At 46.1% G+C, this 25,665-nt stretch overlaps 1 protein-coding gene across 7 annotated transcripts in view; it reads left to right on the top strand.

Annotated features, from left to right (window-relative positions):
• Positions 1 to 25,665, top strand: part of LOC142592536 (uncharacterized) — a 238,163-nt gene that overhangs the window by 73,558 nt on the left and 138,940 nt on the right. For all 7 annotated transcript variants that reach the window (XM_075704033.1, XM_075704029.1, XM_075704027.1 and 4 more), the window contains one exon: positions 25,241 to 25,303. In XM_075704033.1, coding sequence (XP_075560148.1) covers positions 25,241 to 25,303 — 63 coding nt within the window. The remainder of the gene's footprint in view (positions 1 to 25,240; positions 25,304 to 25,665) is intronic.

Genomic DNA, 25,665 nt, shown 5'->3' with positions numbered 1-25,665 from the left:
TGTGGTGCCAAATGCTCAGCGAGAAGTACATACTCGTGGGCATCCTTGTTTATGGATTCATGGGTACTGAACTGACTTCATGCGAAAGGCACGCCGGGAAGTGGCTCAGGGGTGTGATTTTGTAGAAATGACTTTTTTCGTGCCAATGCCTTTTTGCGTGACGTCAGCACTTTTGAAAATGGTGGTTGCATATGCATGACGTTTTTTAGATAGTCCAATGAAAAGCTCCCTCATTGGCCCAATGTATCTTTCATGTTCTCTTTTTCCGGGGCTGTATAGCAAATTTATTTAGTAAAACAACATTAAATAAAAGCGGACTTCCATGCTGTGTAAAGCAGATTCATTTTGTAACCTTACAATGCAAAAGCTGCCACAACTTTCAACTTGGAAGAAATGCTAAGGCAAGTGCGCCTATTTTTGAAGCCATAGTCACATATTTGTCAGATCTGCATCCAATCCGTGCCATTGAGTGCAGGCAAAATGGCAGCCTCTGTTGAAACTGAACAGCTGACAGCCCCTAGCATGTCCATACACAGGCTGACTGCTCCGAGCATGTCTGTAACGCAGCGCAAATAATTGCGGCCCATGGTGGTATACTAGTGTCTGAAAAGAATTGCAGGCGCTGCTTGCAGGAGCTGTGAGATACAAGAGTGAGGTGAGTAAATATTGCTTGTGTATTGCTTGTGTCTGAAACAGCCCGCCCTCTCAAATAATGCATTCTAGACACCGTGGTTTAGGGCAGACTGTGCGGAATCGGGTCACTGTTACCGTCGAGCTCACTACAGTCGAACCCACTTATAACAATATTCAAGTGCCACGAAAATTCCGTTGTTATCACTGATAATTGTTATAAACTGGTTGCATGGAAAAATCGAAATAGGGGGATGGCAGAGCTGATGTGAGAAAACTCTAATGGTGGGGAGGCCAGGGCCCATCCCCACCACGTTCCTCCATCCGGCTGCTGATTGTGTTCGCTCGTTTAAGTGCTTCCTGGGCAATCCGATTGCGTGCAACAAGCCGCAGCTGTCGGTGTTAAAGAATGGCACTGCTATAACAAATGCAACGGAGGGTCACAGGTGGTTCTAAAAAGGGGCCTTTTAAAAAATATGAGAAGGTTGCCGTGGCAGCCTGTCAGCTTGAGAAATCCAGAAGAAACGCTGAGGTGAGATTGCCACAAGCACCTCGCCATGTACTTCTCACTGGCTTGCACGAGGAAAACCTTATATCCGTCAGCCTTGCATGCTTTACGCAGAGCTTGCCAACATCCTTCTCCAAGGCATCCAGGGCCTCCACGTAGTGCAGTGGAAGGTTCCTCGCATAAACGAAGTCCCTGAGGGACTGAATCATCTGCCGGGCAACCTGTGAGGACAACGTTAGGCAGCCTGCCCTACTACGTCATCACTGGCGTTGTCGCCGTTGCTATCTGATGCAAGCATATTTGCGACAATCGCCTCATCAGTTCGAAGCACTTAGCTTCCAAATCTATAGCCGTATGCTTTCTTTTCACCAGCAACGTCATGCATCGCTGATGATCAGCGGGCGCATCAGCCATCTTCCGTTCTGGCGGCGAATCGCACCAACTGTTGGTCAAGCGAGGCTGAGAAACCGCATGGCCAGGAACGATTCTGACGCAACCAACAAAGACGAACGACGACGACGAGTGATTAAGCTGTTTGCAGAACTGCGCTGTATGAAGAGCCAGCAAGCAACATGCCAGCAATCTGCAAGCAGCGCAGTTGGCGCAGTCAGTTTGTGTTTTGGAGGGCAGGGCGACTTAGTGTTATGAGCACAGCTCATTTGTGTTCATAGGGGTGGAAGGGCAGTGGGAGAGAGGCGCACGCATATGTCTGGAAATTAAGTGTGCAGCGGCTTTTGAAGCAGCGGCCCATCGTACAGCAGCTCGAATTTCTCGTTTTTTGTTTTCGTTTCAAGGATTTCACATTTCGCTTTTTTTCTACTTGGACACCCAACTGCCAGACTTCATCGTTATGATCGATAATGCGGCACCGGGGCTTGTAGTAAACGGGTTATTTCACCATGAAAAACATACAGAAGTTGATAGTGCAGCAGCTTCTCATTGTTGTAACCGATATATTGTCAAAACCGGTGTCGTTATAAGTGATTTCGACTGTACTACTGCTGCTGCTGCTGTCGTCATCACTGTCATCGTCCAATTCTATGTTGCCCTCAGAAAGCTGAAGGTTGTGCGACACAGCACATGCCATGACAATCTTGGCTGCACATTCCGGCTCATAGAGGAGGGTGCAGTATCACTGAAGACAGCGGAAACGGCTCTTTAAGAGCCCAATGCACCTCTTCACATGCCGCATGGCAGCATGGGCTGTGTTATATTGCCCATCAGCTGTCTGCACTAGAGGATGGCCGGGAACTGGGCTCGGGAGTAGCGGCCCCAAGGGGTAGCCACTGTCACCTGCTCAAAGATGGAAATAGTGCATTGAGTACTCCTCTGACAAGAGGCAAGTTGGCAACTGAGGAATGCTACAGCATCATTCAACAAAGGTAGAGTTCAGAGGTTGTGAGTCCTAAGTAAACGCATGAGTTGAGCATGTCCGTACCCGACACAGACTGTTCACCAATTTACAAGCACACTACTCGGTGCCTGCCAGAAGCAGAAGAAATCAACACTTGTTGGTGCTATCAATGACCATACACCATACCTCCTATATAAATGAGCACACATTAGTGCTACTACTGTGTCATTGATAGCACCATCAAGGCTGATGTTGATGGTGCTATCAATGACACAGTAGTAGCACTAATGTGTGCTCATTTCTTCTGCTTCTGGGAGGCACTGGGTGCAGTGGCAGCACTAATCCATGTTGCTTTCATCTGTTCCTGGCTGGCATCTGATAACGTGCTTGTAACTTAAAACTTCAAACATTGCCAATGGTGGCAGTAAATGTTTTCATTTCTTGTGCTCTTGACACTTACTCATGTGCTTGTAATTTAATTAAAAGTTTGTGTTGGAGTGGACATGGCGTTCTGTTGCTACTGAAGCATGACCGCGCCAAAAAAATGTTTTGCCTCACCAAGGAGGTATTTCCTGGGATTTGCGATGCGCCCCGCTTGAAACTGCCGGCGCAGCCATGTCATCCGCCAGACGAACGAGTCGTGGTCAAACCCCGGGTTGCATAGGGTCCACAGCCAGGATCTTCATGTCCGCGTCGCAGATCTGAGGTATCTGCGGATCTGTGAACAGAGAAACTGCCCATTGAAAAGAGCAACATAACTGCCAAAAATGATTGGCACCATGTGAGGTTTACTTACGAACATGCAGTTGAGGGTGCAGCCATGCGCTCACCCTTCGGTCCGATAATGGCTATGAGGCGGCTGTCCACACATCCGATGACGCCAGGAATAGCACCATGCCGAAGGAAACGCTCTTTCACGGCTGCCTTTTCCTCGGTCGTCTTAGGAAAATGGATCCACTTGTTGCGGACCCCTGCGTTCACGACAGCCTATGCCACGCATTGCACGCACTCACTCACCGTCGATTGCGATGCACGGATAGTCTTCTCGCTCCCTATGGGCGCTTGGAAGCTCTCAGTGGTGAAAAAGTGCAGTGCACACAACACCTTCTGCACCACCACAGTCCTGTTGCTCGCTCCGCTTCTAGCTCCCCCGTCAGTTCCTTGCACAACAAGCGCACTGTTTCCTTCGAGAGGTGAAAGTGCTGTCGAAAATGGTCATCCGGCATGTCAAACATGTCATCTGGCTCTCCGTGTTCACATCGGCGGCGGCCAAGAGCCACCGCCATAGCGATGAGAGGGGCAGCCATTTTTTATTCCTTTACAAACGATTCCTCTGGCCATGCCAAAAATTTATGCCTTATGCTCGACATAATGGGCTTCTTCGATTTTCCAGTTCTGGCTACCCGCGGGCTGCCAGAGCCAGCCAGAGCGTCTTTGTTTTTCTCGGGTTGCTCCGCCCACCGCGCTACGCACTTCCGCCGGGCGTTCGTTTTGCTCGCGCTGGACGGTTCTGGCTACCCGCGGGCTGCCAGAACCTGCCAGGACGATTTTGGTCTGGCTGCTCTCTGGAAGTTCTCTGGCTAGCAGACGACTAAAAGAGGCGATGGGCGCTCGCCGCCATTTTTACGGGGACTTCACGGATTGCAACGCGGGCGCTGGAGGACTTAAATTTACCTCGCTCAGCCAACTGTCTACGGCCATCTTCGGATTTCCTTACTTCTAGTGTTATCTTTTTAGGTACTAACGCTCCGTTCCGCATCGCGAAGCGGTGTGATACGAGCCGTGGTGAACCGTTTGAAGCTTTTGTGTGTGTGTGTATATGTGTGTGTCCCCTGATTGCTTCTTCATGGCGGTGAACAGTGCGTCGCGCTCTCCTGCATGCATGTTATCTGCATCATGTTTCACGCAAGTTGTAGACACTCATAACCACATTGCGGTACATTTTGGGTTCGTATTTCTCTGGTGGCGTTCCTTTTGACATATCTCGCGTATGTATATCTCTCCTTTCTCTGCAGTTAGCGAAGGCTTTGCAGCTAGCCCGTGTTCGCTCCGTCTCTCCGTCGTATGCTTAGGTGGCAGCTCGAAACCGATATTTGTTTGAACTGCAGACCGTTGATCTAAGAATACACTGATTGCACTCGGTACATTTAGACACACGTACATTGGCTTGTTGCTCTCATGATTGCGACCAATGTTGTTTTTCGTGTGGAACGTTTCGCTGGTCACAGGCGATGTGCATTTTCACGCGCCAGCCGCGTCCCCAGCTCCTTAAATGAGAAGCACCATCAGCCGCAACAAACTTTCTGAAATCGAAGCCCTAGCAGGTCGGCGCGAAATTTTTTGCGTGTGAGACGTACCCGATAACCTGCTTTTTCATGTCTTGTGATGACACAGCGCTAACTCATCAATGTCGCCGGTGGTCGACGTGATCGCTGTGAGCAGGGATCCTCCAGCCATCGCTTTCGAGTATACAATCACGATTTCGCGTCTTGTCATCCGCCGCGTCGGAGGCCATCTGTTGCGCTGCGCAAGGCGAGGTTGGCCGAGTACGCGTCCTCCGCCGAGTCGCGCGAAAGTGATCGTATCCCTGAATGCAACTATATATTTTCAAGCTGGCAACGCATAAATGGGCCGACTACGCCGAGCGCGCGCCGGCCTCGCCGGGTGCTGCCATGCTAGCATGGTAGCATGTTTACATTTGGCCAGCTGTACCGGCGTTCGATTTTGCAAACTTCGGGCAGGTTCGGGTTGTCTTGGGATCCCAGCCCACGTGACATCCTGTCAGAACCGGAACTAGCTGGCTGCCATCTGGATGCCAGCGGGCAGCCAGAACTCCGAAAATCGAAGAGGCCCAATGTCAACATCACCTTGATGTTTCTGGTTTTTGCGGGTTCCTGACATCGCGTGATTGACAGACAAAATGGGCATGGCCTGATCATTTTCGGCCAGTGGCAGCACAGTGATGGTGGCAAAAGGCTTAAAAAATGTAATAGAATTCCTACAAAATTGCATTACAGGGGCATCTGCTACCAGAAGGGCCTTTCCAGCTTACACTTGTTCTAGTAGCTGCTGAGCAGCAGACTGGCTTTGAACCTGTGCAGCTGCCTGCACAGGCACGAGCTTGTCTGTGCTGAAAAGTCGCAGCAGTGGCTTGGGATCTGCAGTTAACACGAATGTATTGCCAAGCAGGTACTCATGGTCACACCAAAGACCACTGCCGGTGCCTCTCGTTCAATTTATGCATAATTCCGCTCCATGGCAGTCAGGGTGCACAATCGAAAACAGACTGGCTTTGAGTCTCCGTTGACGCAGTGGTATAACACAGCGCCAATGCTGTATGAAGATGTGTCTGTTACTAAGACGATACGCTTTCCCAGGTCGTAGCGAGTTAAATATTTGGTGCATTTTATCAAGTGCTTCGTTGCATCGCATGATTGTTGTTGTCTTGATCCCCACTGCCAGCTCATGTTTTCCTTTAGCAGCTCGTAGAGTTGTGCGAACACCGTGGCCAAATCACCCAGCAGCCACACCAAAAGGTAGCCTGTTATACTGGCAGAAAAGTCCCTTCTGCGTGTTCACCACTAAAAGCACCTTTGTTTTCTAATCTAGTGGCAGCTGACTGAATGCGTCCTTCAGTGGTGAAAACTTCTCCTCCGCTCAAGTTTGCAAAGATGTTTTGCATTTTAGGCAGCGGATATTTCTCTGTGTGGCATGCAGCGTTGATGGTTGTTTCTTTTTTTTTTCTTTTTTTTTTTTTTGAGATCGCCACACAGTCGAATTGACTCATTTTTTTTTATGATTGGCACGAATGGCATTGCCCAGTAAGTGCTAGCAACGGACACCACAATTCCAGTCCCAACGAGCCGATCTATTTTCGTGCCAACTGCATCTCTCATCGCACAGGGTACCAAGCGAGCTTTAAAACAAAAGACGAGGTACTGCTTCATTGCGCTATCGCAGACGAACGGGTGGCCCTTTATTTAATCACCGTGCTCGTAAAGTAATTGATTCACTTCCATTGAGTCCATAGTAAACGAAGGCTTACCGGGAGCAGCCTTGATTCCAACTGCGGTCACCTGCTTCCCATGCTGTTCAAATGCCTTGATGACGTCCCACACGTGCAGGTTAGGCCCAGTGCATCGTAGCATCACCAAGGCAGCTTCCAGAGTTGTCCCGCTGTATGTTACTGAGACGTTTAGTTGACCCTTGATAGGAAGCTGTCCGAAGAAGCAGGTCAGCTGCAATGATGTGTTCTGAAGTTGAGGCCAGGTTTGATGGTTCTTGGCATAAGTGGGCCATGTGACGATCGACACAAGGGGAACCTATGTCCACTTGCATTCGAAACAGCACGCCTTCCCATTCCAGGGTGCAGAAAAGTGGCTGAACCATGTTTACCGACGGCGCTTGCAGGTTGAGCAAGAACTGCTCGTTGTCATCATTGTCCGACCAGTACCCTTCACAGTGAGCTACGTTGCTCTGTTGACACTGTTGTTGCTGGCAGATATGAGCCACGTGCCCTTGTCAAAGTCAAAAGTAGCATTTTGCCTGACGGAACTTGCACTTCCCCGCCGTATGACCGGTTCCACTGCAACATAGGCACTCCACTTCGTGCTGCCTGTCGTGTCTGCCTGTCGCATATTACGATGGTTGAAATCCACTGGACTGGCCCTTATTCCTCCGCACAGTGGGCACATTGCCCTTATATGGTGCACCTGCTATCTGTTACACATATATAGCCTCCATCTCTGCTGCATGTGCTGCCTCTTCCACACATCTTTCAGTACGAGTTCCGTTTTTTGCCAACAATTTCCAATGCACGTACATGTCAAGCAACCAATAAATGAGATGGTCCCTCTGCGTTCTGTTGAGCACACCGCCAGAGTTTTTGCAATCTTTCGTAGATTGACTGTAAATTCGTTTGCCAACTTGCCTGCAAGCTGATTTTTTGTAAAAGACTTGTACGATTCGGCAATTGTGTGGCACATCACGGCAAGTCACACACCCAGGAACTTCACTGCGTCGTTGTGCTTCAGCTCCTGTATCTCAGCCGGTGCGCAGCGTGCAGCCAAGAGATCCACTTTCCCGGTGCTCAGTGCTGTGACTAAAAGCGCCTGGCGCTTGCTTTTGTCGATGATGTCGGGCACCTCGAAGTATAATTCCAAGTGCAGCAGGTATGCTTCCCAGTTGTCCCCCTCTTTGTCAAAAACTGGTGACCCCCCCCCAATCCCACGTGTAGCCATGGCTGCTGAGCAGTTCGACGGCCTTGTCGCCGCTGGAGCAGCTAGACACGAGCATGCAAGAGTGAACAAGCTTTATTGGAACAGGCTTTTTATAGCATCGGGCAGTATGCGCAAGAAACGTGTGGTAGACGACACGTGGGTTAAACAACGCTGCATCATTCTCTGCAACAATTTATGGTGCTGAGTGGCATAAAATATGCTAATAAGCTGCCTCATGCAATTTTGACCGAGAGGCCAGTCTATCGTCACATTTTCCTCGTCGTTTGGGGCCATGAAGATGTTTTGTTCATAATTCGAGCTCGTAGCATTTACAAACATGCCAAGTCTCCTGGATTATCAGGGAGACAGATTTTGACCATTAAGATTGTACGATTGACAGAAAACTCTCCCGCAAATTGCCGTTGTGCCCCATTTCTATCCGTGTCCAGTGCTTTGTCTGGCCACATTGGCAAAAAATCCAGCCCAGTCCAATCCAGTTGGAAGTTCATGGTGCGTAGCATAGTTAAGAAAGTAGTAGGGAATCTCTACACGGCATTATATATTGTTAACCGTAGTGCTGCTCATTACGCTGACAGGGCTTTTAGAATGGTCCTAACCTCGTTCGTTTAGCGAGGGAATGGCCCATTTCACAACTAGCAATACTAGCCTCTCCATCGTCCTCCTCAGTATCGGCTGCTTTAGGGTTGCGTAGGCCTACTGTCGGTTATGGGTTTAAGCAAGGAGTGCAAGTGCCTTAAGTATTTGCAAGTATTTTTAAACTAGTGTTCAACAAAAATGACGCCGGGTATTTTGTTGATACAGCAGAGCATTGCAGAGTGTGAGCGGCAGTTTAGCACCGGGAAAAAGATAAGAACATAGTTCCGCTTGTCCATGTGGGATGGGACGCTGGGAAACGTCCTCTGCTCAAAATGTAAATGAAATGGAATGCATCACACTTAAACACCTGCTGTGGTTGCTCAGTGGCTGTGACGCTGTGTTGCTAAGCACGAGGTCATGGGATCATATCCTGTCCACGGCGGCCACATTTCGATGGGGGTTAAATGCAAGGACACTTGTGTACCGTGTATTGGTGCAAGCTAAGGAATCCTGGGTCATCCAAATTAATCCCCACTGCAGCGTGCCTTATATTCAGATGATGGTTGTGGCAGGTAAAACCCAGTAATTTAATTACTAAAAGGTTTAAGAATTCATGAAGGGCAAAATCCATAACAATGAAATGCTGCAAAAGTGAGACCTTGATGACCTTCATATGGTCATTTGTAAGTCTGTAAGCAGATGCACTGTCAGTATTTTCAGTATTTGCAAAAATACTGAAACAGACCGTCCCCATGCCCCCAGTCAGAAAATATCCTGGATTTGGTTTCTCTGAACTTGGCAGGTGCACTGCATTTGCATCACTCTCCGATGGTGTAGTCATTTGTGTTCAGGCCTTCATTTTTTTATTAGTCTACTTGAAATAATATTGGTTGAACATTACAAACCGTATGTGACTTTCTGTACTCTTCACTGCTGTGTTCATATTGTAATCAAGATTGATGACTTTTCAGATTATCAGAAATTATGACAGCAGAGGCTTGTTAATTTATAAAGAGAAATGTATGCAAGGTGGTGCCTTGAAGTTTCCTCCTGTGGTGCAAGTAAGCAACGAAGTGAATGAGAGATGACGGTGCAAGCAGCTACCCATAGGGCATGCATTGCTATCGGTGATATTTGACTGCTTCTCAGCTAGCCGAGTCGGGCTGAGTCACTTGCATATCACGACATAGCGATAATGTGGCCTAGAATGTGTGCTCATCACCACTGGTCGGTTGTGTATACTGTCTCAAGGTAGAAAGCAAGCGACAGGAGTAAGCAGTGAAAGTGAATGAGAGACGGCAGCGCTTGTGTCGTGCAACCTGTGGCGCATGCATTGCTATCGGTGATATTACAGCAAAGCTGTTATGGCTTGGGTTTTGTAAATTTTTTGTTCCGTCAACTGATTGGTACTTGCATGTTTGTCATCCTTGTCTTCTTCCACAGCTGGCTCTGATGACACTCATCATGCCAGCATTTCCATACTGCCCCTCCCTCTGTGAAGACGCTGACGGGGCTGGCCCACTGCCACTCGGTGCAGTGATTTCAGTCTCGGATTCTTTGCCTTGCCTTCTTCGCTGTCTTTTTCTACAGCTGGCTCCGATGCCGCTCGTCATACTAGAATTCCCATACTGCCCCTCCCGATGTGAAGGTACTGATGGAACTGGCTCACTGCCAGTTGGTGCGGTGATTTTGGTCTGAAATTCTTCACCTCAATATATTATGAAGTGAAAGCATAAATGTATGTACCGAACGTATAACATGAATGAACAGGGGTGTATAAAAATATGTGTAGTCATGATGACCACCGTTCAAGACAATGTGTTTATACCGTTGTTCCAAACTCTGTGTCACCTCTTTGTCACGTGCTGCACAGCTTCGGTGGTCATCCACCTTTACAGAGGAGAATGGTTCATGATTTTTTGACAGTTTCTCAGCCAGCTGAGTCGGGCTGAGTCACTTGTGTAGGCCCACTGTCACTTGCGTATTACGAGATAACAATAACATGGCATAGAATGTGCTTTCATCACCACTGGCCGGTCGTGTGTACTGTCTCAAGGTAGAAAGCAAGCGGTGTGAGTAAGCACTGAAGTGAATGAGAGATGGCAGCGCTGGCGCTTGTGTGGTGCAAGCAGCTGGCTGTGGCACGTCTCTCTATCTCAAGACAGCCAGCAGTTGCTGGCTGTCTTGAAGGCTGTCGCAACGGCCCTTTCCCTGGCTCTTAAGAGTGTTTACTCATACCTGCCAATCATCCTGATTTTTTCATGAAGCTTATGAATTTGGGTTTAATTTATGATATTACGAATGTTTTGTCAATTAAAAAAATTTCTTTGTGAAAAAAAGTTTTGCTCGTCTGTGTCTGATCACCCCCTCGGATGTTTTCTGATAGTGAAAGGACACCAGTGTGTATTTGCTTCGAGCCAGTTTATTCGGACAAGTTCCTGAGGCATATGAAATTGGCAACGAAGTCACTGTGGTCTAAAAGCAGTATGTTGCTTGTCAGTTTGTCTTGTTCAAAGTTTGCTGCTGCTAGTCTGCTGTTTCTTAGGTGAATCAATAGTAAAGTGTCTTATGTATTCCTCAGAAGGTCTGTGCTCAGGGCATAGAAGAAATGCGGGCTAGTTCCCTTAATAAAACTGCAATTTGGGTGACTTGGTAATTCATCACCCGTCGGGGTCGCTTAGCGTCTGCGGTGTTGCGCTGCTAAGCACGATGTGGCGAGATTGAATCCCAGCCACAGTGGCCACATTTTGATGGGAGTGAAATGCAAAAAACACCCATGTCTCGCGCATTGGTGACCCGTTAACGATCCTCTGGTGGTAAAAATTAATCCGGAGTCCTCCACTATGGTGTGCCTTGTAATCAAATCGTGCTTTTGGCGCATAAAAACCCCAGAATTCAATTAAATTTGTAATTCATCATTTCGATATGTAACAGCTCACAAAAACCAGGATGAATAGGAAAGACACACTGCACTGGCTCTCAACTGTCCTGTCTAACAGCCCAGGTTTTAATGCGATTGGCATTATTAGGCTACTTCACACACTTTGTGGGGCCTTGCCTTGCCTTTACATCATATGGTGCACAGGAATGCATACTATGAGCAAATTCGAATGACTGAATGTTTAAAATTGCCCAGCGGCTCACTGTTCATGAAGCACAAGAGTGTAGTCACTGCTCGCATTGTTTCGTTGCCGCTCTTGTGCATAGTCTGCTCTGCCTGTCGTCTGACCTGGCCATGAACTGCAGGAAAAAATATGCATTTCACACGGATGCCTTGTAGAGAGTATTTATACATTATACAGCATTTATACCTTTTTCGAGCAAACGAGTACTAATTGCGAACAAGTCCCCACTTCAGCTCATCCAGCAATATATAAGGAGAAAGTGTTGTAGGTCTAAAAGATAATGTGAGGCATTGGAAATATTTGACCAGTGTCATAATAGCATAATAGTTTCCCGAAATAGTGACACATACTGTCTTTTCCCTTTCTCTCCCTTATTACGCAAGGTGTAACAATTGCTGCGGGCTAGCTTGCGCAAGTTTTTCTCATTTAATTTCCTTTACAGTCTGCCATTTCCCATGCGTTTCATTATCCTTTGCATGCACCAGTTAAAAAAGAAAAATACGATTATTAATGGCATATTGAAATAAATTCCTTGTCTGCATTCCATTTTTCTGGTCTCAGGGTCATACATAGCATGATAAAAAAAGCAGTAGTGATCGACTAGCCCCTTTTGTCGCCCTCTTGAGATCCCCCTTATCAGCCTCTAAAATTGAATAGCAGGTATGCATTGTTCATCCACCACGTTGGTGGATGAACACAAGGTACACATTCCCCGCAAGGGCACCTTGAGACTTGGCACCACCACGGACCCTTGGCCCCCATACCGAAGCTGTAATCCGCACTGTGGCGACAGGTTATAAGGTGAAGGGTAGAAACCATGAACGGTGGCGGTCGGGGCCATGGTCAAGCCTCGGCCGACTGGCTTCCCCGTCTGTTTATCAGGTGGGGGGATCCGGGACCTTCTTGTGTCTATAAGGGTGAAACACAGGTGACACAATAGGAACCCTTAATCCATACATGCCGCATGGATTCTCAATTTCCCCCTTAAAAAAGAAACGATCGGAACCGGAAACGGTACCGCACCGAAGGAATCAAAGTTACAACTAAGAAATGTGCTGAAAATTTTCCACAGTTCCTGGTAGTTCACGCTGTTGAGCAAAACGCTCCAGTGGCCACTCTATCAGTGTTTGTACTACAAAAGTGGCTAGTAGCTAACATAGGCAAAGAATATGAAGCAAGAAAACTGTCCTCAGGAGATCTGCTTGTAGAAGTCAAATCCAAAAAGCAGAGTGATGCGTTACTCGCACAAAAGAAGCTTGCTGACCTTAACATTACTGTAACACCTCACAGAAGCCTGAACAGCGTTCAGGGAGTAATTTCTGAGCGGCTGCTAATGATAGAGAACGAAAATGAGCTCCTTGAGAATTTGCGAGACCAAGGAGTAACACCCCTTCGCCGCATAAATATAAGGCGCAACGGCGAAGAAAAAACAACACCTCACATCGTGCTAACATTTGGCAGCACTCACTTGCCCAAGTCTGTCCGGGTTGCATTCATCAGGTGCCCAGTGCGCCCACATATCCCTAACCCTAGGAGATGTTTCAAATGCCAAAGGTATGGCCATGGCAGCAAAACATGTAGAGGCAAGGAGACCTGTGCCAAATGTGCCGAAACCGAACACAATACTGACAACTGCCAAGCGAGTGAAACAAAGTGTGCAAATTGCAACGGTCCACATGCAGCGTACTCACGAACCTGTGAAGTATTCAAAAAAGAAAAACAAATAATCAATCTAAAAATACGAGAAAACATATCTTACCCTGACGCAAGGAAAAAGTTCAGTCAAGAGACATCGAGGTCATATGTTGACGCCATGTGCCGGGGGGCCGAGCGGCATCTGGTGACAGTGGGCACACAGTATACCATTGTTGAGGTGTGCCTGCCCCTTCCCCCACCTGAACGGTACTCCGGTGTCGGCACCATTGACATCCCGGAGGTGCGTCTGACGGCGGCCTCTGGCACAACCAAAGTTAGTGGGAGTGGCGACACACCACTCCAACTTCAGGCCACTGCCCAGGCAGGGCCATCCACAACTCTGACAGGTGCAGCCAAGGCTGCCATACTATCACACAAAAAAGGCTCGCTGGCCCCTGAGCTGGTAGGCCGCATGGCTTCCCCCCATCAGGAGAAGCCACAAATCCGTACCCCTGCGGGTTCCCCGCGGAAACCCATCACCTCGCTGGAGGCAATGGATATAAGCAGTAGCCTGCCTCCGCAGCAGCGGCAGCGCAACTCCCTTGATTACAGAAAGGGAGGAAAAACTCCAATAACAGGCCCCACAAAGCCGTGAGCATATGTTTTGAAATACATCTGTCAAAGTTATTAGATATGGCGTTCCTAATGCACCGTAACTGTTGAGGCATATTAAAAAACTGCAGTGAAATAAAAGATATTCTTGCTGTATATTCCCCGGTTGTTTTGTGTCTCCAGGAGACAAACTTGGGATCAAAACATAAAAATATTTTAAGTAAATATAAAGTCTTTCGTCACGGCCGAGAGCAAGCAAATAGGCTCTCTGGAGGTACCGCCATAGTTGTTCAGAGTAGTGTGGCTACTCGTGAAGTCAAGCTTCAGACTACATTTGAAGGAGTTGAGGTATCTGTAGTACACTTTAAAACAATTACAGTATGCTCCGTATATATCCAACCACACCTGACAATAACACTCCGTGACTTAGAAGACCTTTTAAAACAATTACCAGAGCCATATCTGTTAGTCGGCGATTTTAATGCTCATTCCAATTTTTGGGGAAGCGAACAAACGGACACTAGAGGCCGTATTTTAGAAGATTTTATTCTCTGCAATAATGTGTGTTTGCCCCTGCTCAACAGGGGCAAACACACATACTGCTCTCCAAGCTCTGGAAAATGCAGCTGCATAGATTTGTCTCTTACATTGCCTTCTGTTTTTAATGCTTTTAAATTAGATGTCTTGGACAACCCGTATGGTAGCGATCATTTACCTGTTCTTATCAACCTAACATCATCTCCGCAAATAATTCCTACAAAACCAAGACGTTAGAAGCTCCATTTGGCCTACTGGGCGCTGTTTAAAGAAAATGCCAGCTTAGAAAAAATAGATCCACATAATTTAGGTATAGATGAACTTAATGAAATTGTCACAAACTGCATTATTTCTGCCGCGCTCTTGGCCATACCTCAATCTTCTGGAGTGGTGAAACAAAACCACTAAACCTGGTATACAAAAGAGTGTAGATTAGCAAAAAAGAAACAACAAAGCATGGGGAAACTTTCGAAGGTACCCCACGCAGACAAATCTCATAAACTTTAAAAAGGCGAGAGCACAAGCCCGATATATCCGCTGTAGAACCGAAGACTTCGTGGCAAAATTACGTGACTTCCATAAATAGCTCAACTACATAAAAAAAATTGTGGGAGAAGGTACGAAAGCTAGATGGTAAATACTCCCCTTTCACACTTCTCCTTCTAACAGCGCCTGGTATACAGACAAACATAGAAGAACAGGCAGATATTTTAGGTGAATATTTTTCGGCAGTTACCAGCTCATCAAACTACACAGAATCATTTCTTACGTACAAAAACACAGCCGAGAAACAAAGACTCCCTGCAAGTGGATATACAAATGAACCATATAATAAATTATTCACAGTTTAAGAAATCAACACAGTCCTATCCGCTGGTAAACAGACTGCACCCGGCCCTGACGGAATACACTATCAAATGCTGTCCCACCTCTCTGAACCTGCCGTAGAGGCACTCTTAAGTTTTTTTTAATAAGGTTTGGGTATCGGGTAAACTACCCGAAGCCTGGAAGAAGGCCATCATCGTTCCATTTTTAAAGCCCGAAAAACCTCCAACCTCTCCCAGTAGTTACAGGCCCACAGCGCTCACCAGCTGCCTTGCAAAATCCTTTGGAAGTACCGTGAATATGAGATTAACCTTCGTGCTAGAAGCCCGTGAGCTTCTCGATGTCCATCAGTGCGGTTTCAAAAAGGCATGCTCCACAACAGACCACCTGGTTCGTCTTGAAAATACTGTCCGTGAAGCCTTTATACACAAACAACAATGTCTTGCTGTTTTTTTCGATTTAGAGAAAGCTTATGACACAACCTGGAGGTACGGAATTCTTCACGATTTGGCTGAACTTGGCATACGTGGCAGGATGCTGAACTGCCTAAAAGACTTCCTGTCAAACCGTTCATTTCATGTACGCCTTGGTTCAACCCTGTCGAGAATTTTCATTCAAGAAAATGGAGTGCCCCAAGGGAGTGTTTTAAGCACGACCCTCTTTGTTGCTAAAATGAATTCAATCAGCAAAATAATTCCAAGGTCAATTATGTATTCAACCTATGTCGATGATCTTCAGATAGCTTGCACGTCCTGAAACATACCAAGATGCGAAAGACAAGTACAGTTAACAATAAATAAACTTTCAACGTGGGCTGACCGAAATAGTTTCCGGTTCTCCCCACAGAAAACAGTGGCCATCCTTTTCTCACTCAAACATGGCCTACAGACAGATCCTAGTCTACACCTGAACGAAGCGGAATTGCCGGTAAAAAGTGAACACAAATTTCTGGGCATAACTTTTGACAGAAAACTGACCTCCTTGCCACACATAAAGAACCTGAAGAAGAAAACCTCCCAATCATTAAACGTATTAAAGGTGCTCTCACATAAATGCTGGGGGGCTGATAGGACCTGCCTTTTACACATCTACCGCAGTATAGTTCGCTCTTGCCTCGATTATGGGTGCATAGTATGCAACTCAGCTCGACCGTCCGACCTGAAGCAATTAGATCCAGTACATAACTCAGGTCTGCGCCTTGCAAGTGGGGCATACAGGACATCACCCATAAACAGCCTATATGTCGAATGTAACGAACAAGCCCTCGCATATAGAAGAGCCATGCTCACATGTGCATATGTCCTAAACACCCGTTCACTATCAAAACATCTCTGCTACTCCATAGTTACGAAGTGCCCGTCTAAGCAGCTTTTTAACAACAAACCGAATGCGACGAGACCCCTTATTCTCCGATTTGAAGAAATTTGCCAGGAATTAAGTATTCTAGACACACTGCCTGATGTTGCCCAGAGACCCGAACCACTGCCACCTTGGCACACCTTTCCCAGTGTAGGTGACTACACACTGACACAATTTCATAAAAAGCAAACTCCACGTGAACATATAATACAAGAATTTTCGGCGCTAGATGTAAAGTACAAAGAATACACAGCATTTTATACTGACGGTTCTAAAACATCACTTTACGTCGGACGTGCTGTAGTGCAAGATAAATGGGAAAAGGTCGTCAGGCTGCCTCAGTGCACACCAATTTTCTCAGCCGAATGTTATGCCATTTCGGTGGCTGTATCAAAAATAGTCGAGATGAACATTCAAAACAGCATTATCTACACGGACTCGCTGAGTGCAATCAGAGCACTGAAAGCCAGAAACGTAAGGCCACCTTTAATAGAAAATATAATCCATAACATAATAACTGCTCAAACACAAGGACACGAAATTAAGCTCCGTTGGATACCAAGCCATCACGGAATTAGAGGCAACGAGAGAGCTGACAGGTGCACTGCTCAAACCTGCCATAAGGATGTCAGTACTGTAAATATACCCTATGCAGATTGCATGAAGTTAGTAAAAAATAAGCTTAAAGAAAAATGGCAGTGTACATGGAATAGCGAAGAAAATAACAAACTACATTTAGTAAAACCTATTCTGGGAGAATGGAGATCATGCAGGCATGAGGAACGTTTTATAGAAGTAATTTTATGCCGCCTGCACATCGGACACACACGCCTAACATAACTTTCTACTGACAAAACAAGACAAACCCATATGTGAGAAATGTGGAGATGAACTCACTGTAAATCACATTTTATTCTCGTGCACACAACTCGAACGGCTAAGGAAAAAATATTTTACTGTATTTTACAATGAAGGCATTCCCTTGCATCCCAGTCTACTTTTAGGAGATAACTCACTTGTAGGAACTTCATCTGTTTTTAGTTTTTTGAAAGACGCAGCGATCCTAAACGAAATATAACATATCACAGAACTACTAATTCTAAAAATTCTTACCCAGTTTTTTCACGCATCTTATGATGCACCTCACCCATTTTCTCAGTCCTGAGAAGAAGGCTGAGGTCTTCATTTGATTTGTTGGGCTCCTCAGAGTCCTTGTCCGGACAAGGACTTTCGCTGAGGATATCCAAGTTTTTGAAATAAATTATACCATGTGTTTGGCGCATGATAGCCTGAGTTGCTTATGTGCCATAAAACCCAATACAATACAATACAAGGTACACATTGGTGTACCTTGTATGCGTGTGAACAGAATGAAGCAGTGTGAGTACTGGGACGCTTAAAGCCTGTTTCACGTGCGAGCCATTTTGGACCAGAAATGGCGCGGCGTGCAAGCCTCCTTTCCCATTACTAGTTTTCCGAGTGGTGCACCCTGCTGTGATCACGATCACATTTGGAAAAAATTCGTGGACGGCCAGGGCGGCAACTAATGGCGGAGTGCCTTGAGCAGTGACGTTAAAATTATGTGGCAGAGGCGTGGCTGAAGCGCTGACAGCGCAAGGAACCGGGGAACTCTCCTGATTGGGCAGACGGTTCTAGCAGACGACATTTGAAGCAGACGACCTGCGCTGCCAGTTAGCAATGTCTCACGCGGTCTTCAATGAGCTGCTCATCACTCAAGTTGTGCAGTATCCACTTGTTTGGGATGCTAAAATGAAGGATTTTCGCAACAGAAAGGAGGGTTCTTTGGGGAGAAATTATGGACTGAAGCTGAAGGTACTCATCATCGCAAGTGACGTACACTTCCATTAAGTAAATGTCACCGTTGCTTGAATCGGCCATGTCTGTTGGTGCCTCAGAATTGCCACTTGTTTCGATCTGTTGTTTTCGAGTTCCATTCTTTGGAGCCAAATTGTCCCAACGTGTTGTTTTCTTCTTGCCTCTTTTTCTCCCCGATGGTGACCACATATGGATCCAGGCAGACGGGGCAAAATGGCAGTCCATATGTTTTGTTCGCAGCGCCTGTAGGTGTTTTTTTTTTCTTCTTTACAACTCCGAGCTAGCGTGTTCGTAGTTTTGTTTGTTCTTTTTTCTTCAGGTAAAAGGTCACGTACCCCGAGCTCAAATGTCTAGAGGTGAAAAGGGATGCAATATTTTTTCGAAGCTCCCCGCAGGGGCGTCTGCGTCAGCAGGTGTTTGGTGTGTTGCGACACCACGTACCCGGGCACACATGGGTTGGACCCTCCCGCGTGTAGCCGTGCGCGGCTTAGCCATGTCTGGGGAAAGGGGGAGCCTGGGGGTTGAGCTGATGCGGGGTGTTTGGACCTTTAAGCCCCCCCGGCGGAGGCAACACACCCCTTTGGCCTCTGCTTGACATAGACGGCACCCCTGGACTGACCCACCCGGGGGAAATCAGTAGTTGCCTCTTCCTGTCCCCTTCTCCACTCTTCATCATTCTCTTACTTTGAATCTTTCCTGTCTTCTACTCACTTCAGTTTACTTCTCATTTTCCAGGCAGCAAGGGTTAACCGTGTGTATCTACCCAGCCTTGGGTACATGTATTAGGTTATAGCAGCGTTGTATAGCTGACGTCTACAGGTATGTTTCTAACCTCGTAGTGTCCCCTTGTTGGGCTCGGTGGTGGGTGGCTACCATCGCTGCTGAATATTCTAAGAATGACATGGCAAATGCATTCTCCCCCCCCCCCCTTGAAGATCGTCCTAACAAAAGAGGGCGCACCGAAGCAATTTTTGATTTCACTTTAAAAACCAATGTAGAAACATTCCCACACTACCATGTGATCCACAGTGAAGGATCTCTGCCAATGAGTAAACTATCCCCATAATATAATAATATTTGGGGTTTTACGTGCCAAAACCACTTTCTGATTATGAGGCACACCGTAGTGGAGGACTCCGGAAATTTTGACCACCTGGGGTTCTTTAACGTGCACCTAAATCTAAGCACACGGGTGTTTTCGCATTTCGCCCCCATCGAAATGTGGCCGCCGTGGCCGGGATTCGATCCCGCGACCTCGTGCTCAGCAGCCCAACACCATAGCCACTGAGCAACCACAGTGGGTAAAACTATCCCCATTCCTAATAGCAAAATGCCTAGTAGAAAAAATCGGTAAACAATATAAAGCTTCAAAGATGTCACGTGGGGACCTCCTCCTTGTAACTCAAAACCAAAGACCAAGTCGAAAAGCTCGCTGATCTCGCCAGTGTCGGTAACATCAAAGTCGCAATCTGAGCACATCGTTCTCTCAACACAAGCAGGGGTGTAATATCAGAAGAAGATTTCTTAAACCTAAGCGATGAAGAACTCCTGGAAGGTTTCCAAGAACAAAATCTAATCAAAGTTCAAAGAATATCTCTCCGAAGAAATGACGAACAAATCCCGACCAAACACATTATGCTTACCTTTGGTACCAGTATTGTACCTACTACACTTGAAGCAAGCTATCTTAAGATCAACGTAAGACCGTATATCCCAAACCCCAGGCGATGTTTCAAGTGCCAGAGGTTCGGACATGCATCGCAATCATGCAGAGGTAAATCGACATGTGCAAAGTGTAGTGCCAATGACCATCAGTCGGAGAACTGCAATGCTGCTCCACACTGCACAAACTGCAAAGGAGATCATCCAGCATATTCACGATCTTGCCCTTGCTGGAAGAAAGAGAAAGAGATAATTGCACTTATGGTGAAAGAGCAGATTTCCTTTTATGAAGCAAGAAAGAAACTAGCACACTACCTCAAACAACCTACGCCAGTGCGGTGCGGCAGGGGGACAGCACCGTAGTGGTCTCAGGAGTCTACAGAGACCGCAGTCAGTGGCCCAGTAGTAACTCCATCCATCCCCTTGGTGGCAGCAGCCAGTGCTGCTCCATCATCATTATCACAGACGGGCCTGCAGACCCCAGTTCCACAGGGCCCTAGGCTAAATCGAACTCCCAGGCCTGCAACCGCGCGTCTCAGCGCCTGGTTCTCGATCATCCAGCGCCTCGGAGAAGGCTATGGAGGTCGACACCAAAACTCCAGCGTCATCGATGCCAAAACATCAGCGCTCTCTGGAGCGCACTAAGAAAGACAAGCTCACAATAACTATGCGAACAAAGGGACCGGCAACCTGAACGGTTATCGTTCTTCCAATAGTACATTCCCACTAACAAATGTCACCTACAGTTACTTAGTACATATATATGAGTTAACATTCTCAATTCTACCACTATGGGTTTTATTACGCATTGGAATTGTAGAGGGCTGATTCGCAATTTAATTGACATTAAAGACATAACAAATAACTTTTCGCCAGTCGCATTTTGCCTACAGGAAACTAACTTGGGTCCTAAACACAGTCAATTCCTTAGAGGCTTCACCGTTGTCCGAAGAGAACGTGAAAGTTCCAGCCGTTTGTCAGGTGGAGTGGCGGCACTCCTACCTGAAATGTCCAATTAAATGCATCTTTAGAAGCCGTAGCTGTCGCCATTCTATCCTACAAAACCATCACCATTTGCTCACTATATACTCCACCCCACACACGTTGTACCACTAAAGACTTAGAAAATCGAATAGATCAGTTACCGGAGCCATTTGTCTTGGTAGGAGATTTTAACGCTCATTGTACTCTTTGGGGCAGTGTCAAAACTGACCAAAGAGGGCAACTCGTTGAAGATTTTATTCTGTCAAATGATATCTGTCTTTTAAATTCAGGTGCGCCAACTTATTTCTCACCGACTTCCCGCACATTTAGTTTAGATTTAGCTTTTTGTTCGCCCTCTCTTTTTACTGATTTTAAATGGGAAGCTCTCGACACGTCATATGGTAGCGACCACTTACCCGCACTCATCAAACTCCTACCATCACCACAAACTTTAGTAACAAGGCCACGCCAATGGAAATTACAGCTCGTTGACTGGCAGGTTTTTATGGAGAATGTGAAAGTGGAAAATGTCTTTTCACCAGAGCTTAGTGTTGATCAACTTAATAAAAAAATCACTGAAGTTATAATATCAGCGGCAGAAAAGACAATACCCCAGTAATCCGGTATTGTGTGCAAAAAGCTAAATCCTTGGTGGACAAACAATTGTACTGAAGCCAAAAAAGAACAAAATAAAGCCTGAGGAATTCTACGGAGGTACCCCACTTATAAACATCTTCTAAATTTCAAACAGGCCAAGGCCAAAGCACGATTTATTCGAAGAAATGTGGAGAAATTATCATGACAAAAATACGTAACTTCAATCAATAGTACAGTCACGTCAAAACGAATGTGGGACCAGGTGAGGAAATTTAGAGGAGAGTACTCATCATACACAATACCACTACTTACATGTCCAGGCACACAAACAACACTACAGGATCAGGCCAACTTATTAGGTGAACACTTTTATAACATATCCAGCTCAGCAAACTATTCAAATTCATTTTTAAAATATAAAGAATCGGCTGAGAAAGAGAGACTGCCTACCACTGGGGCTTCAGCTGAAATGTACAATAACCCCCTCACAATACATGAATTGAACTGAAGCATAACTGCGAGTCGGCCTAGTTGGAACAGATTCATCTTAAAACTTTTTGTGCGCAAACAAACAGGGACGAAAAATAGGGGCAACACAAGGAAAGCGCTCGTCCTTGTGTTGCCCCTATTCTTCGTCCTTGTTTGTTTGCGCACAAAAAGTTTTAAAATTGAAGAGAGTTCTCTCTGCCGGTAAAAAAACGGCAACAGGTCTCGACCGTGTGCACTACACAATGCTGGCACACCTATCCCAAGCATTGGTAGGGGCACTTCTTAAATTTTTCAATAAGATATGGGAGTCTGGGGTAATGCCCACAGATTGGAAAAAAGCGGTAGTAGTGCCTTTTCTAAAACCTGGTAAACCCGCAACATCCCCTAGCAGCTATAGACCCATTGCACTAAAGTTGTCTAGCCAAATCCTATGAGAGCATTATAAACATAACTCACATTCATCCTTGAAACAAGAAACCTAATAGACAAACACCAGTGCGGATACGAAAAGGGGTGCTTCACCACTGACCATCTCGTGCGACTAGAGCATGAAATACGTGACGCGTTTCTTCACAAGCAATACTGCCTCGCGGTTTTCTTTGATTTTGAAAAGGCGTATGATACCACATGGCGATACGGAATTTTGAGAGACCTGGCTGACATGGGAATTCGTGGAAGAATGCTAAATTGTCTACGCGATATCATGTCGAATCGAACATTTCAAGTACATCTCGGCACAATACTCTCGTGCACATTCACACAAGAAAATGGCGTTCCACAAGGTTGCATTCTGAGCACGATGCTCTTCATAGTCAAAATGAACTCTGTAAATAAGATCATCCCATCATCTGTTATGCATTCAATATATGTCGACGATTTGCAAATGGCTTGCTGTGCCTTAAACTTACCCACCTGCGAACGACAACTACAAATAACGATAAATAATCTTACACAATGGGCTGACAAAAATGGTTTCCGGTTCTCAACACACAAAACTGTTACAGTTCTCTTTTCGCAGAAGCGAGGGTTACACAGCACTCCAGGTCTCACATTGCATGGTACAACGCTACAGGTCAAAGAACACTATAAATTTCTAGGCGTAACGTTTGACACTAAACTGAACTTCCTGGCCCACATTAACGCAGCTAAAATTAAAGCAAACAAAGCGCTAAATATCCTCAAGTTTTTATCACATAAGCACCGGGGATATGACCGAACATGTCTATACGTATACACCGGTCCCTTGTACGTAACATTCTCGACTACGGCAGTGTAGTTTATGGTGCAGCTAGGCAGTCCTACATTAATTGACTTGATCCAGTTCATAATCTCGGCCTACGACTAGCAAGTGGTGCTTGCAGGACATCGCCTGTGTAAAGTTTATACGTTGACTCCAATGAGCCTTCATTACAGCACCACAGACCACAACTTACACTTTGCTATGTATTAAGAATTCGGTCATCACCACAACATATATGCTACAACATTGTAACACAGTGCAAATCACGAATACGCTGCACAAATAAATCAAACATGATTCGGCCACTCATCTTAAGACACGAACAATATTGTCAGACTTATGATGTCCCTCCTGAAGCGCGAAAGGTCACCAAGATTGCCTCCGTGGTGCAATTTTACACAACTATGTGACTGGACGTTAACACATGTAAAGAAAAAAGATATTCCACAAGAACACATAATACAAGAGTTCTGAGCTATTCAAGAAAAATACAAAAATTACACTAAATTTTACACTGACGGCTCTAAAACACAAGAACATGTAGGTGTTGGGATCGTGACGAAAAATTGGGAAAATAGCATTCAGATAAATAATTTTTCTTCAGTGTTTACCGCCGAAGTTTATGCCATATGGATGTCAGTTAAAAAAATTACTTCCAACGGGCACAAGAATGCTATTATTTATACCGACTTGTTAAGTGCTCTAAGAGCCCTAAACTTAAACTCCGTGTCTGAACCCCTGCTTGGTGATATCTTAAACATAGTACTCAACAAGAAATACGAAGGAACCATGCGATTCTGCTGGGTTCCAAGCCATGTTGGGATACCAGGGAATGAAGCAGCAGATAGAAGCACGTCCATGGCAGCGCTTAAAAGCATAACACACATAACACTTCCATACAAAGACAGTATCCGAGCGGTTCGTAAGGCCCTAGCATCAAAATGGAAACATGAATGGAACTCGTACGTAAATAACAAGTTACATATGACTAAACCCCTGTTTCGCGAGTGGAAATCATGTATTCACCAAGAATGGTTCTATGAGGTAATGTTATGTCGACTTCGAATTGGACACGCACATCTAACACACAATTTTTTACTTCGAAACGAAAACGCACCAACATGCGAGAAATGTCATGAACCGCTTGCAGTAACTCGCATCATTATATCATGTCCACACACTGAAACACAGAGGAGGAAACATTTCAAAAATTTGTATCACTTACATATACCTTTGCACCCTGCCTTAATATTGGGCGATGATGCACTAGTGCCATTCACTAACTTGTTCGAGTTTTTAGATGAAACCGGTTATCTACATCGACTTTAAGATAACACAGCTAATGGTGCCTTAACATTGGATCTTAAACTGTCCTGTCACTGGCGCAGCATGGCCCAAGTCGCTTTTGCGCCTTTAAACCCTAGTTAACTATTTTTTGAAAGCCGTCCATAGGGCTGTAGCATCCGGGTGGCAGAGATGGTGCCCGAATGCCTTGCCGCATACGAAAACAAGAGCTAGTGGCAGATGTGCACGTGCTTCAAGCCCAGATAGAGGAAATACGAATCAACCCATTTATTTGCTTCCATGTGGCTAATTCTGTGTGTGTGTACTTAGCAAGACTTTTAAGGTGCCGCCTATAAAGAGCTAAAAGAGATATAAATGTGAAAGGAATAGGTGTATTAACCGTTCGATACACAAGTGTTTTTATTTTTTGCAAGGTTTACAAGCATGAAATTGGAGCACCAACTTAATACACCGATCGAACCCGCAGCTCAAGCGCGCCAGAAGATAGAAATGTGGAGCAAGGTGCAGCTCTTGAAGACTGCTGAATCCCGCGGCTCACGGACGCTTTCCGCAAGCAACACTGTGGATCACAGCAGCACGCGTCGCACCAAAATGAGGCGTACGAAACGAAACTGCGCCTGCGTGCCGCGCTGTCGCTCAGCTGCCGCGCCCACCCCCGCGCCATTGCTTGCTTGTGAAACAGGCTTAAGTTTTGTGTGGCTTCAACCAAGGCATTTGTCTATGCAGGCTGAGAATATGACGATGTCCTTTCCTGCTGGCACACTGCATCCCGGAAGTTACTGTGCTGTGGTGAGTAGGCATTTGTTTGGTTTCTAGCCAAGTTGCAAACATATAAAGGACCTGCAAAGCATTCATTAATGAAGGCATTATCTGCTCGTGTTGTTCAGTTGTCGTGCAGTCTGTTTATTTGAGCTCAAGTGGTGGTTTGCTCTGGTTTCTATCTGGGAAGGCAAAGTTGTGGTGGTTGTCTTGTATCTCAGTCCATTCACTATGCAATGAACCCGCTGTGATGGCATAGTGGCTTTGGTGTTGCGCTGCTAAGCCTGAGGGTGTGGAATCGAATCCCGGCTGCATTTCGATGTGGGTGAAATGCAAAAATGCCTGTGTACCGCACATTGGGTGCATGTTGGAGAACCCCAGGGATCAAAATT

This window comes from Dermacentor variabilis, chromosome 9, assembly GCF_050947875.1.
Source record: "Dermacentor variabilis isolate Ectoservices chromosome 9, ASM5094787v1, whole genome shotgun sequence".
Lineage (NCBI taxonomy): Eukaryota > Metazoa > Arthropoda > Arachnida > Ixodida > Ixodidae > Dermacentor > Dermacentor variabilis.
The sequence above is the reverse complement of the archived record's forward strand: the minus strand, read 5'-3'. Positions and strand labels throughout refer to the sequence as shown.